The 13,822-nt window shown below is 44.4% G+C and overlaps 1 protein-coding gene across 4 annotated transcripts in view; it reads right to left on the reverse strand.

Annotated features, from left to right (window-relative positions):
- FNDC1 (fibronectin type III domain containing 1) overlaps window positions 1-13,822 on the reverse strand; it is a 308,460-nt gene that overhangs the window by 78,271 nt on the left and 216,367 nt on the right. For all 4 annotated transcript variants that reach the window (XM_033938087.1, XM_033938083.1, XM_033938086.1 and 1 more), the window contains exons 10-11: window positions 5,330-5,441; window positions 2,094-2,465 (exon numbers count right to left, since the gene is read on the reverse strand). In XM_033938087.1, the coding sequence (XP_033793978.1) occupies window positions 2,094-2,465; window positions 5,330-5,441 (484 nt within the window). The remainder of the gene's footprint in view (window positions 1-2,093; window positions 2,466-5,329; window positions 5,442-13,822) is intronic.

Here is a 13,822-nt window from a genome sequence, read left to right on the forward strand (position 1 = left end):
CAGCACTTGCCTTCAGCTGATCCTCCACCAATCTCTGATGCTTTACCTCCCCTGTTCTTCACTAGCTTCTCTAAGTCTTCCCCACAGAGGAGACATCCTCAAAAGAGAAACTTGCTGAGTTGTGCCTCAGAGGCTACATCCACCACCCAATAGCAGAGGCATAGCCACCTTCATCTAACTACTACAGGCATCATTGTCTGGGAGGAGACAAGCACTATATCATACTGTGTGTCTATATGAAAGGCAGCACCTGACTCAAGGCACGCAGTCTCCTAGAAGTCCAGTGAGCCCAGAGCAGGAGCACCCAGGTAACTGATGAGAAAGTTTCCTTGAGCAGCTACTCAATATTCCTATCATACACCTTCTTCAGGGCTGCTCCCCCTTCTACCGAACAGTGGTCTTTTTAGTCATCATCATGACCAAGATACTTACCTTAGGCAGGTGGTACAGCCTATCCAGATCCTCTTGCTGCAGGAGTTAAAGCCAAATGAAGTGCCTGATACTCTGAGGATACCCATTGGGGTCTCCCATTCTGCTTGTGCAATCAGAGACAGCACCTGTTGCATGGAAAAATCCTTGGAGGATCATGCATGGGCAATGAGATATACAGTGCAGAGTCTGAATCTATCAGGTGATATAGCTCATCCCTATAGAACACTGTGGCCACCAAGTCTTCCACAAACTCCTACAGGGCTCCTCCCTTTCCTCAACTGCCTCTAAGAGTGAATCAAAGGTAATCCCATGGAAAGACTGGTGGCATGTGAGATCCCTCGCCTGCCCCATCCCACTGAGGCTGCTTTTGGTTGCTCGCCTGGATCTCAGAGACCCACTAGGACCCCCAACATAGGACCCCTAGCTGTCACAGGGGAGGGAACGCAGTCCATAATAGCCTGAATCCACTAAGGTCCCAACTGATTCAGATACTGTAGGGTGATTGCACAGCTTCTCTCTTTGCTAGGAACCTGTAGGTGATACCAAGAAAGCATTTGAAAAGGTTCCTACAAATTACCACAACATAGCTCTGGCTTACCACTTCCATTGGTAAGAGGTGATGAGGGCCCACTTGTGTTAGAAAAAGCAGATCTAGCCTCCTACCTCAACCCTTGAGAGTCCCCCCATCTGACTACGATCCAAAACACATTGAGGAGAGGGCCCCTCACAGAATCAGGGTGGTTACTTGACTTAGGGCTCTCCACCCTGATAGGCCAGCATCATAACATCCACTGTTTCTACCAAGAGAGAGGGCCTCAGCTAACATATATATTTTCCAGTAGGATGGTCAGGGTGCTCATTTCACCTGGAATTGACCGGACCTCCTCAGAGACCACCATTCTGCATGTAATGCAGAAGGAGCCAACAATACTGCTCAGCTGCCTGCTCCCGTAAGCCCTGCAACCTATGGCATCTCAAGCAGGACTTCAGCAGTGCATATTCTCCTCACACTGGACCAACCCTTGACTGAGCTACCCATGATTAGGCAATTAGCTCTCTCCTTTGTTAGCACTGCTGGAAAGACTTTTCATAACCTTGCTGCTCCTTTCTTTGTTTTCTGGGGGGGGGGGGGTCCTTTTATTTTCTGAAGTAGTTTTAGTCTACTAGAAACACTGGCAGAATAACTCTAGAAAGGTTAAGGAGCCAAATATTTTTCTTAGCCTGGCAGTTGCCCTTAGTGAGGGAGGAGGAGAATCCCTAGCGTCCCCTTGCTGCAGGGGCCCCTTGGGGATGTGTGCCAGCAAGTCTAGTGAGCTGGAGCTGAAGCTCAGGGCAGAAGGCTCACAGCACTCTGAGATCCACTTTGGGGTAAAGACCATGGACCGAACTCCAAGAGCAATAACCTACTTGAGGAGGGGGAAAGATCAGGCCTACCTCACCATCTGCTGAAGGTAGAGAAATACTGAAGGATTTCAGCTGGCACCAGTCCTTATACTGATGATGTCACTGAAATAGTTCAGAAACTCTACTTCCATCTGCTGCTCAGGACGGGACACAACCCACTGGTTATTGACTGATCTAGCTGGATAATAAGGAACCAGAAATAGGCACAATTAGAAACAGGTAAACCCTTCACAAAGTTAAAAAAAAAAAAAAGCTACCTTCTGTATAACAGGCAGGCAAATCATCAGATCCCATTATAAGATTGCCTTCCTCATCATACTGCAAGTAAGAGTCTGGGGGACATGTTGGCATGAGTAGCTCTTCAGTGGTTGTAGGTTCAGGAGTGGTAGATACAGTAGTTGTTCTTCTTGTGGTGGTAGTAGTTGTAGAAGTAGTTGTTGTAGGCGTAGTTGTAGGACGTTTTGTTGTTGTGGGACGTCTTGTTGTTGTTATCACTTCAAGTCCAATAAGTGGCTTTCCTCCCAGGCTTAACACAGGTTTATCCGGTGCATTTGCTACAGGTCCACTGGATCTACCATTGCCAAACAAAGGTAATCCATCGGGACTCACTACTGGAGTACCTTGTTGATCTACAGTTAAAGAAAAAAACCACAGAGAGACTCTGTCACAGATCTGTAATAATAAAAAAAGCTGAAAATATTCAGCAGCTAATACCGTGTTTCCCCGAAAATAAGACCAACCCCCAAAATAAGCCCTAGCATCATTTTCAGAGTAGGTCTTAATATAAGTCCTACCCCCAAAATAAGCCCTAGTCCTGGGATTCGCCTGCAACTCTTCAATCTGCCCCCCCCCTACTGCGCAGCTGAACCCCTGCTGACCCTCCATCCTTCCATCCCCACCAGCTGCGAGCGAGCCCTACCTTCATCCGATGCAGCCTGTTTAGAGTGCTGCCAGCCCAACGCTGCTTCGGATGAAGGTAAGGCTCATTCGCGGTCGGCGGAGAGGGAAGGATGGAGGGTCAGCAGGGGTACGGCTGCACGGTGGGGGCGAGGGGGTGCTCCAGGGTTCTGCTGCACAAGGGATGGGAGGGAGGAAGGGAAGGATAGAAGCTGGGCAAACTTCAGCTGCACAGGGGGATGGGAGGGAGGGGAGGAAAGATGCTGCACATGTAGGGGAGAGAAAGGAAAGAGGAAGAATTGGGGTGAAGGAGAGGAAGGGAGAGATGATCATGTACATACCTCGAAAATAAGATCTAGTGCCTTTTTTGGGCCCCAAATGAATATGACACTGTCTTATTTTCGGGGAAACACAATATATATTTGCATATTTAAGTCCAACAAGGCGGGTTTATAGTTCAAGGAAATTATAAAATTCAACAGCAATCCTCATACCACATTGAATGAAAATACAATTACAATCATGCAGAAATTTTCAAGCCCCTCACCCTCGTCGTGCAATCCTCTCATAGGCCTAGTGGAAGAATAAAATTTTAAAGCTTTTCTTTACGCTTAGCTATGGAGAGTTCTTGAAAGGGCACAACAGCCCAATATTACGTAGACAAGCTCAGTTTTATTCACTTTATCCAGACAATATTGATTAATTTGCAGTGATTCAGAAGATGACACAGATCTTTTGTATAATGTAGGTTAGGTTGCACTAATATCAATCAGTTACAACCTTAGGCCCTAAACTAAACTAAACTAAAGCTTAACTTTATATACCGGGTCATCAACCTAAGGAAGCTCGACTCGATTTACAACAATTAGATAAAAACTAAAGAAAATTTACAACAATTAAATAAAAACTTTTTTATCAAGCCGCGTTAGGATTTTTTTCATCACTGGCTGCTATGGTAAAAACTCCGACACTCACAGAATTCATATTGGTGTTGGAGCTTTTACCGCAGCAGCCAATGATTTTTTAAAAAACCAACCCTAACGTGACTTGATAAAAAGGGAGGCCTTAATTATGCACATCGATTTCTCTGTCAGGGCTCTGACAAATTTTCAAAGCAAAAGTATGGGTGTGAAATCATGCACTCCTGCTCCTTAGAAAATGAAAACTCATCCCAGCTGCACTCCTGGGAACAATTCAAAATCATGAGCTTTCACATGAAAGTTTATTTAAATTTGGCATTAATGAGCTGCTGTAATACTATATCAGGCAAAGCAGCTCATTAATGTCAAAAATAGTGAACATGATTCCACAAAAAGGCATCACAGGCTCTTTATAACCACACCTTTGGAAAACAGTTATTTTCCCCCGAGGTAACCAGATACAAATCTTTCATTTCATGTTTAGTATGAGCCTGGTATTGTGCAAGAAAGGAATCCCAAACCACTCATCCCACAGACCAATCTGGACTCTACTGCCATGTAAAGTTACAATACAGGGAAGATATAAAGTGTAGCATATCTTTGGTTACCAGACGTGTGGGAAAACCCGGATATGCCCTCTTTTTAGAGGACAGTATGGGTGCCAGGATGGATTTCTAAAACCCGGCAGTTTGTCTGGGTTTTGGAAGTCCCCGGGCTTGGGGCCGCATTTGGAGGGCGTCTGCGCATGCATGGACGTCAACATGATGATGTCACATGTGTGCATGCATGCGTGTATGTATGTGACATCATCATGTTGACATCAATGCGTGTGCAGATGCCCTCCAGACGTGGTCCCGAGCTCGGGGAAGCAGACGTGAGGTTTGTATGGGGGCGGGGTTGGGGGCAGAATGGGGTGGAACGGGGCGAGACCAGGTGTCTTCGTTTTTTAAAAGAGGAAGTCTGGTAACCCTAAGCATAAAAGAATTCTTCATTAGAACAATTCTACATAGATATTTTTCACATTAATAATGTTGTCCCTATATCATGGCCTTTTGGAAATCAATTTGGTCTCAAATTAATTGTTTATTAGAAAACCATGTAGCTCTATCATATGATACAATTCTATTTGGGACGTCTATGAGAATAAAAAGTCAAATTTCATCAAGCAATAATAAACTTTTATTAATAATGACAGGAGTTGCCATTCAACATATCACCAGAAATTGGAAAAACTACACCAGATTTAATTACACCTTCTGGTGGAATTCGTTGTGCCATATATACAAAATGGAAAGAATAATTGCCATACAAAAAGGGAATTATAATAATTTAAAAAAGATTTGGGGGCCATTGATAACATATTGTAATGATTAGACACCTTTTTACACTAAAAGTATAATTATAATAATGGGAAAGGGGGGATATATAATTATATTATTGGTTTAATCAAGAATATAACACATTTATGATATGCTTGATTTACAATATTTGTGGAAAGGGAGGGTAGGGGAGGTTGTTTAATTTATGTATTTAAGATGATAATAGAAAAGAATTTCAAGTGATGTGTATGATTCAATTGATGTAATATTGTACACTTGATGTAAGATGAAAAAATGAATAAAGAATTGGGAAAAAAAAAATGTGACATCAAAAGAAAAAATGTTAGATTTACTTACCAACAATGGTACGCCCATCTCCCCCGAGCTTTACTCGAAGGGGCTTTCCTAATGAATCTTGTAGATATTGTCCTTCAAGGTTTAGTACTACACCACGATCAAGATCCACAATCTACAAGTAAACACACATTAAAACTTTCATGGTAGAAAGATATCAAAATCAGTGCTGTATGTATGAAAAACATTAAAGCATGCAAAATGGTTGCTGCATACTTTTTAAAAACCGAAAGGCAATATTCAGCAGGATAACCCTCACATAAAGATGTCCGCATAGCAGTATAGAAACAATATGCACTGTATTTATGTGTACATGTATTTCCCATGTCTGCTCATAAGCTATTTAGTTCATTAATAGTGTTGTGGTTTTTCTGTAGCCTTAGCTGTCTGCTGCCCTAGTAATTAGAGCTGCACTCTTGAGTATTTCTGTTTTGAGCTCTCTGCACCTGCTTGAGCTAGGGAGCTTCAAAGGAAATTGTTAACAGTTGCAGACCTGCAGGCTTTAGTAAACTGTCAGAGGCCCATGTCAGGGGTTTCTGGAAGCAGATCCTAGAAGAAACCAAGGTAGCTCTTGGATGTTCTAAAGGGGGCGCTAGTGGCAATAGCTACACCTCAAAGAAGATTTAAGCTCTGCTTTTGGTGCCAAAATTGTCTTTTTGATTCTCTCCTTCCATCTGACCATCTGGGCTGAAGGAGAGCCACTTCATTTTGCCTATTGCCTGAAACTGAACACCTGAGATAAGTATTATAGATTCAAGCCTGTCTATACCACTCAGGTTAGACATTATAGGCACTTGATACAAGAGCAAGGAATCATAGACTGGTGCAAGTATCAGGTCTGAAACCCAGTGCTGGAAGGTTTGGGATCCCTTCTCACCCCGTGGAGTCTCATTTGAAAAGGAATTTCAGGAGAACCTCAGGATTTATCCAGGTAGCCCATACTCCATTCCTATGGGAACCTACAGCTGAGGAAGAAGGGAGATAATATAAATTCTTCACAAGTAGTGATACCAGGGTTTCCACCATAAAGCTCTAGAATTGACATATTTATGTGAATAGCTCCTACTATCTGATAAGTCTGTGATATTTTTAACTGTGCAGTAGAGAATGACACGGGGAAGGGTTCCCAAGGTAAATGTGACCAGTTTATAGCGGGAATGGGAACAAGGCTTTCTACTGCCTCGCAAGAGCGGTAAAGAGCCTTATTTCCACAGAAAAAAAAAAAATTGCACCAGGATCAGCACAACACCCCTCTCCCCACAGGTTAGCATCTCATCGCCAGCTCCCCTTGTGCCTATCTTACGGGAACAAACCAGTCACTCATGCTGAAAAATCTTCAGAGGCTTGTTCCAAGGTCTTCCTTCAACCAATGAGACCCTCCTTGATGTAACTTCCGGTATCACAAAACCAGAAGTTACTTCAAGGAGAGGCTCGTCGGTAGAAGGCAGGCCTCGAACAGGCCTCTGAAGAATTTTTGGTGTGGCACAGATAGCTTGTTTGGGTAACGTAGGTGTGAGGGGAGCTGGGGTGGCGAATAGATGCTGACCTATGGGAAGAGGGGAGTATTGCTGACCTATGGGAAGAGGGGAGTATTGCTGCTATCGTCATACCCATGGGAGGGGGAGGGATACTGGCTACCTCCACAGCTGGAGCTGAAGTAGGGTGCTGGGCTGGGGGAAGAGAGGTATTGGACTAATGGGGGGGGGGGGAGAGCTGAGGCTGGGGTTGACACTGGAGAGAAGGTGGAGAGAGAGGTACTGGACCTATGTGGATGGAAGCCTAGAGTGAAGGCAAGAGAGGTACCAGACCCAAAGCTGGGAGCTGGAGGGAAGGGGAAGGTACCAGACACACAGCTCAGAACTGGAGCTAGAGGGAAGGCAGAGAGATGTTGTACCCATAGGAGAGGGGCTAGAGGGAAGGGACAGAGGTGATGGATCCTTGGGGAGTGTTGAGTGAAGGGACAGCGGTACTGGACCATGGGAGGGTGGCTGGAGGGAAGGGTAAGCTAGGTGTTCAAGTCATGGGATAAGTACTGAGGAAAGGGAGAGAGGTGCTGGACCTGCAGGGAGGAGGAAAGGGAAGGTAAAGAGATGCTGAATCAAGGGGATGAAGGGAATGAAATATTTAACATATTGGAGGGGTAGAGGGAGGGAGGAACGAGAGGGTGAGAGATACATTGGTGTAAGGGTATAAGAGGGGAGAAGCTGGACACAGAGAGATATACAAAATGAGGGGAAATGGTGGGCATGGATGGGAGTACAGGGACAAGGACACAAAGGGGAACACTAAAAGGGGGTGGTATATGGACACAGAGAAGATGGCTAGACATGAGAAATGCAGAAAAGAGACGTTGGACTTGGGAGGGAGGCACAGGGACACAGAGGATTAACACTGGGCATGGAGGGGATAGTGACACAGAATAGTGTTGATGATGAAGGCAGGGAGAAGGGCAGAGAGGAAATAGTAGAAAGGGAAGTATAGGAGATAGAGAAGGGAGATGCTGAACATGTGGGGAAAAACATACACTGAGGTGGAAGATGGATGGTGAGCATAGGAAAAGAAGACATGTCAAATGGTCAAGAGACCCTGGCAAGTGAATTAAAAGTAGACAGAAGGAAATAGAAACCAGAGCCTGAGACCAATGTGATGTTAAGAATAAAATGACCAGACAACATAAGGTAGAAAAAATAATTGTATTTTCTATTTTGTGATTAGAATATATCAGATTTGAAATATGTATTAGAGAATGACACGGTGGCGGTTTACCCGCGGCCACCGCATTTTAGCCGCGGGTCACCCGCCGAAAACGGGGAAGAAAACTAGCAGTCGCTGCGGCGACGGGGACAAGGCCATTCATCGCCCGCAGGGCGGTGAATGGTCTTGTCTCCGCAGTGAGGTATCAAGGATCGCGCGGTCCCCGCAGCCACCGCCCGCCCGCCCGTACCATTTAGCCAGCTCCCTCCCTCCACCTCACCTTAAATTTTGAGTTTTCCGGCTTCCTTTTTTCCGAGCCGCACGTGTTCAAAAATCCGTGCACGCGCGGCTGCGCGAGTCAATTAATCTTCTCCTCTGACGCAACCGGAAACAGGAAGTTGCAGGAGAGGAGAAGTTTGATTGACTCGCGCAGCCGCACTTGCACGGATTTTTGAACACGTGCGGCTCGGAAAAAAGGAAGCCGGAAAACTCGAAATTTAAGGTGAGGTGGAGGGAGGGAGCTGGCTAAATGCACGGCTTTTTGAACGCGTGCGGCTAGGGAAAAAGGAAGCCGGCAAACTCGGAACGAATATAAGGTGAGGTGGAGGGAGGGTGGGGGCTGCTGGACCATTCTTCATTACTTTGCCATACTAATTCCATTCTATGTTAGGTGCCACGGACTCAGATTCGAGTCCTAGCGATGATGAGTTAAAGATCCCAAAAGAAGCCAACTTCTAAATCCAGTGGTTAGAGCTACACTACACTCCTTGTGACCCTGGGCAAGTCACTTAATCCCTATTGCTTCTGACACAATGGGCAGTTCCAAAGACCAAGACTGGCCAGTGTCAAAGACAGGATGCTGAGCTTGATAGACCCTTAGTCTCCACTGTTTTTAGTGATCAACAAAGTTCTATGTTTCTATAATCACCCTAATTCTGTTATCATTGGACTAGATATTCAAAATGATTTAAATGGCCAGGACAGGCTCCTGGCTGTTCAAATCATCTGTCCAGGGCTAACCAGGCATTTTCAATCTTCATGTTCAGCCCAAATGGTGTCACACAATTCAGCAAAAATACCCAATGTTGTTCCTCATAATTTAAATATTGCTCATAGAAGGAACAACATTGGGTATTTTTGCAAATGGAAGTTGGAGGGTTAATTCCCTTGAAACAGCCAATTGAGTGAAACATGAATTCATGCTGGGACACAAGATAGGTTGAATTTGTTTTGAATTTAAAAAGAAAAATGATCAATGAAGAATACTATAATGGCAAGAAAATATAATGATAAAACAGCAACTAATTTTGCCTATTTTTATATATTAAAAAAGTACTACATAAGGTGAATGTCCATATTGCTGTCTGTTGTTCTGCTGAGCACTGGCATTGAAACAGCAAAATGCATTTATTGCATACTTGTCCTCTGTCGGAAACATTATGGTGGTATATTAGTTGTGTTAATAAAAATTTATAAACAAAGCCCTGCCAGCTGAACATCTCTTTCTCTAGTTCAGCAGCAGGAACTTTGATTTATAAGAATAGAATACGCTAAATATTAGAGTACTAAGGCTTATATGGATGCTGCGGGGACGGTGACGGGGCGGTGAATGGGATGGCAGTGGCGGTGACGGGGCGGTGAAAGGGATGGCAGTGACGGTGACGGGGCGGTGAATGGAATGGCGGTGACGGGGCGGTGCAGAGGATGGTGGGCCGGGGACGGGGCGGTGACGGGGACAGATTTTTTCCCCATGTCATTCTCTAATATGTATTCTGCTAGAGCTGGTGTTAGACCAGGGATCTCAAAGTCCCTCCTCGAGGGCCGCAATCCAGTCGGGGTTTCAGGATTTCCCCAATGAATATGCATGAGATCTATGTGCATGCACTGCTTTCAATGCATATTCATTGGGGAAATCTTGAAAACCCGACTGGATTGCGGTCCTCGAGGAGGGACTTTGAGACCCCTGTGTTAGACATAACTGGGGACTGCAAAGCCCAGGCTGTGCTTCCTTAGCTTCTAGCTGGCTTAGGGCTCTCTCTGATCATGGGGCAGTTGCCCTAGTTGTACTCCCCTAATACTATTCCTGCCATGTGTGACTGAAGTATTCTGTTAGCTTGATTTTTCCATGTAGCATTCTGTAGTAATTTGACTTGTTCAGTTATCTCGATAGTGGAGGGGATATTTGGGAGGGGAGACAGGGGTTTTGTTTATCCTTGCTCTGTATTATTTCTGATTTATAAGTTCAATATAAAATCAAAACTATTTGAGGATTGTGTGGATGGGATCAGAACATTTGGGGGGAAGGGGACTAAGTTTGCAGGGATGAGGCAGGGACAGGGACCGGGCTCGTGGAGATGGGGAAAAATTTTTTCCTCGTATCATTCTCTACTGTGTGAATAACCCCTGAAATATCATCAGCCTACCCTGTTTAAAGCTTGCGAAACTATTTTATAACATCTTGGTTTTCAGGAAAGGAGTAAGGAGAATGGGTATCCACTGTATATAAGTTGGAATTGATTGTGCTATGTTAACTGTTTAAGTCAATTGCCTCTTTCATGAACTGAGTTAGTAAAGTTCAAGGTTTTGGAGTTTAATATCTGGTGTGGTCTACCTCCCCCCAGCTTTAGAACTAGTCCCAGCCCTGGTTCCAACAAATAAATTCTTTGTGTACCCCTTCTGCCACCATTCAGGCAGGGTCCAGGCAACTATCTAGTATCCCACTTATTCAAGGAGCTTACATCTGTATACGTTATAGGAGTCATTCTACAACATTAACATTAACAAATCTAAATGTTAAAAGAAATTTTGAAAGTACCTGAGACATCATATCCGCTTATATCCAAAATCTATTACCTGCCTAAAAAGGTAACTTACAAAGCATGTATTTACCTGAGGGGCGTACACATGGGCAGTGCTTAAGCAGGGCTCAAACTTAACACATGCAACTTACAGAATACTGTATGTTATATGCATTATTTGTAGCATTTAGGGGCATCACACCAACACTAGAGTCAGTGCTGGTGCCTAACTTTTCAGCATGGATTTAAGCAGTTCCATAAGTATTCTATACAGCAGTTATCACAAACTGTGTGCCGCGGTACACTAGTGTGCTTTTTAGATTTTAAGTGTGCCGTGGCTCACTGGGCAGGAAGAGAGGCTCCGGCACCTGTGTCAGCTGACTTCTCCTACCGTCGCATTGGTCGCGTATCTGCTGGGACTCCTGCCTTCCTCGTCTCCACACCCCCGGACCAGCAGCAGCAGCTCTGTGTGCTTTTAACTTCGGCACACAACTACCGCTAAGCAGTAGTTTAGCCGCGGTCTCATTAGGCAGCCTCAGGGCCTTTACTAGGCTGGCCCACATCGCATCATTGAAGTGGGCCAGCCTAGCAAAGGCCCTGAGGCTGCCTGATGAAACTGTAGCTAAACTACTGCTAGCGGCAGCTGTATGCCGAAGTTAAAAGCAGACAGTGAGCTGCCACTAGACTAGACAGGAGAGGTATTGCTGGACAGGGAAGGGAGAAGGGGTACTGCTGAACATGGGGAGCAGGGAAGGAGGAAGTGGTACTGCTGGACAGGGGGGAGGAGGGAAGGGAGAAGGGGTAATGCTAGACAGGGTGGGGAGGGAAGGGGTACTGCTGGACAGGGGGATTGACTGCACTGTTAAAAACCAATTAAAAACTCATTTTTTAAAAAAGTATGCATTTTTATTTATTTATTTTATTTATTTATTCAATTTTCTATACCGTTCTCCCATGAGTTCAGAACGGTTTACATGCTTAATTCAGGTACTCAAGCAGTTTTCCCTGTCTGTCCCGGCGGGCTCACAATCTATCTAATGTACCTGGGGCAATGGGGGGATTAAGTGACTTGCCCAGGGTCACAAGGAGCAGCGTGGGTTTGAACCCACAACCTCAGGGTGCTGAGGCTGTAGCTTTAACCACTGCGCCACATTCTCCCCTGCATCATGAGGCACCTACAGAAAAAGGCATCTGAATTGCATCTACACAGATGCTTACCGGTGCTGAATGTCAAACGAGGCATGGATATGGGCAGGGTTGATGTTCGGCACCTGTAAGAGTTATTTTACGTTGAAGATAGGCGCCAGAAATGTAGGCCTGTAAAACCCTAGACCAGAGTTCTACAACCGCCGGTCCATTGACTGGTGCCGGTCCGCAGAAATTTTCTGCAGGTCCACAGGGCCGGCACGTGAATCGGGCCCCAGACAGTGCCGGTCCACGGTGCTATCGATGCGGCGTTGTCTTCGGGTCAGCTAAGAGGGAAGGCGGGATACGCAAGGAGCCGCTGCCCACAGATTTGTGCACTGCAACACTGAGGAAGAGGAAGCCGGCCCAAAGATAACACCGGGGTGGGGGCGGCATAAAACGGCCAGGCGGGAGCAGGCCAGAAGGCAAGGCACAGCATGGAAGGAGGGAGACAACAATGGCAGGGGGAATGATTTTATTTTTTAATTTAGTGATTGATTTTCATCTGCTGTCTGTTCAAGAAGAAATGCATTTGTTTCTTTTCCTCTGGGGTTGTACTGCTTGCAGAGTCTTGCATCTTAGGGTTTGTTTGTATATATTAGTACTTTTAGTTTTTGGTCCCTTATTTGCATGGGGTTACCTGTGTCTGGTAGGAATGAATATTGAGAAGCATACAGTGTGCTTTGTGTAGTTTAAATTTGTGGTTAACCATTATGTGTTGTTAATTTGATTATACTGTGTGTGTGTATATGAAAAATGAATGGAAAAAATGGTGTTACAATTAGTACTATTATGGGGGCGGGGTCTGGGGCAGAGATTGGGTGGAGATGGGTGGAGGTCTGTTCCACGAAAGCCTAGTGTTCTTCAGCTGCCGGTCCGTGGACTGGTGCCGGTGCACAAAATAATTATTTTATTTCCGCCGGTCCATAGGTATCAAAAGGTTGAAAAACACTGCCCTAGACTACATTTTCAGTACCTATCTTTGATGCAGACTGCGATTCTCAAAACAGCCCTGTAGTTTGAGTGACATGTGACATACACCATTTTTTTTGAGGTGCCGGCCAATTCTGGCACTGTTTTGAGAATCTGGGCCTGAGTGAGTTTTGGAAAAGTGCTCTTTCAATTATGTGCACCCATGCAGAATAGCACTTAGGTGTTTTGCTGCCACTTACATACATAAGTGCACACTTGCTTGTGAATGTGACCGCAAACAATCATATTTATTAATTTGCTATAACTTGACAGATGGTGAGTTTCACCACGAACAACTGTTTTTAATAGGTACTATGTATGAGTGGATTAAGTCTTTCCTTTAATTTAATTGTAAGGATTAAGTAAAATTATTTCCCTTTTATTTATCAGTTCAGGATGTAGGGAGGGGGGTATTTTATTATTACATATATTATATAATAATGGAATATATGGTTTGGAGGGATGGGAAAGGGGAAGGGATAAAAATTTATATAATGTACCAATGATTGTTTATAAGTGATGTATTTATTGTTACTGTGAATGAATATATTTTACACTTAATGTAATTGTGAAAATGAATAAAGAATTTATTTAAAAAAAATAATAATAATTTTAGGGGGTTATTTTCTTGTTTCAATTGTTTATAATTTTGTTAACTGCTTAGATCTACTGAAAGCTGGAGGTATATCAATTTTAATAGAACATAATGAACTCAAGTGCCACATAAATGTGGAGGAACTGTTACAGAATCTGCTGACTGAAATGGTCATCCATCGAGTGACCCAAGAGATTAAAAGCGAAGCACTTATGCAGGAAACATCTGATGCAGACTTCACAAATACTTTTC

The sequence above is a fragment of the Geotrypetes seraphini genome, chromosome 3, assembly GCF_902459505.1.
Source record: "Geotrypetes seraphini chromosome 3, aGeoSer1.1, whole genome shotgun sequence".
Taxonomy (NCBI): Eukaryota; Metazoa; Chordata; class Amphibia; order Gymnophiona; family Dermophiidae; genus Geotrypetes; species Geotrypetes seraphini.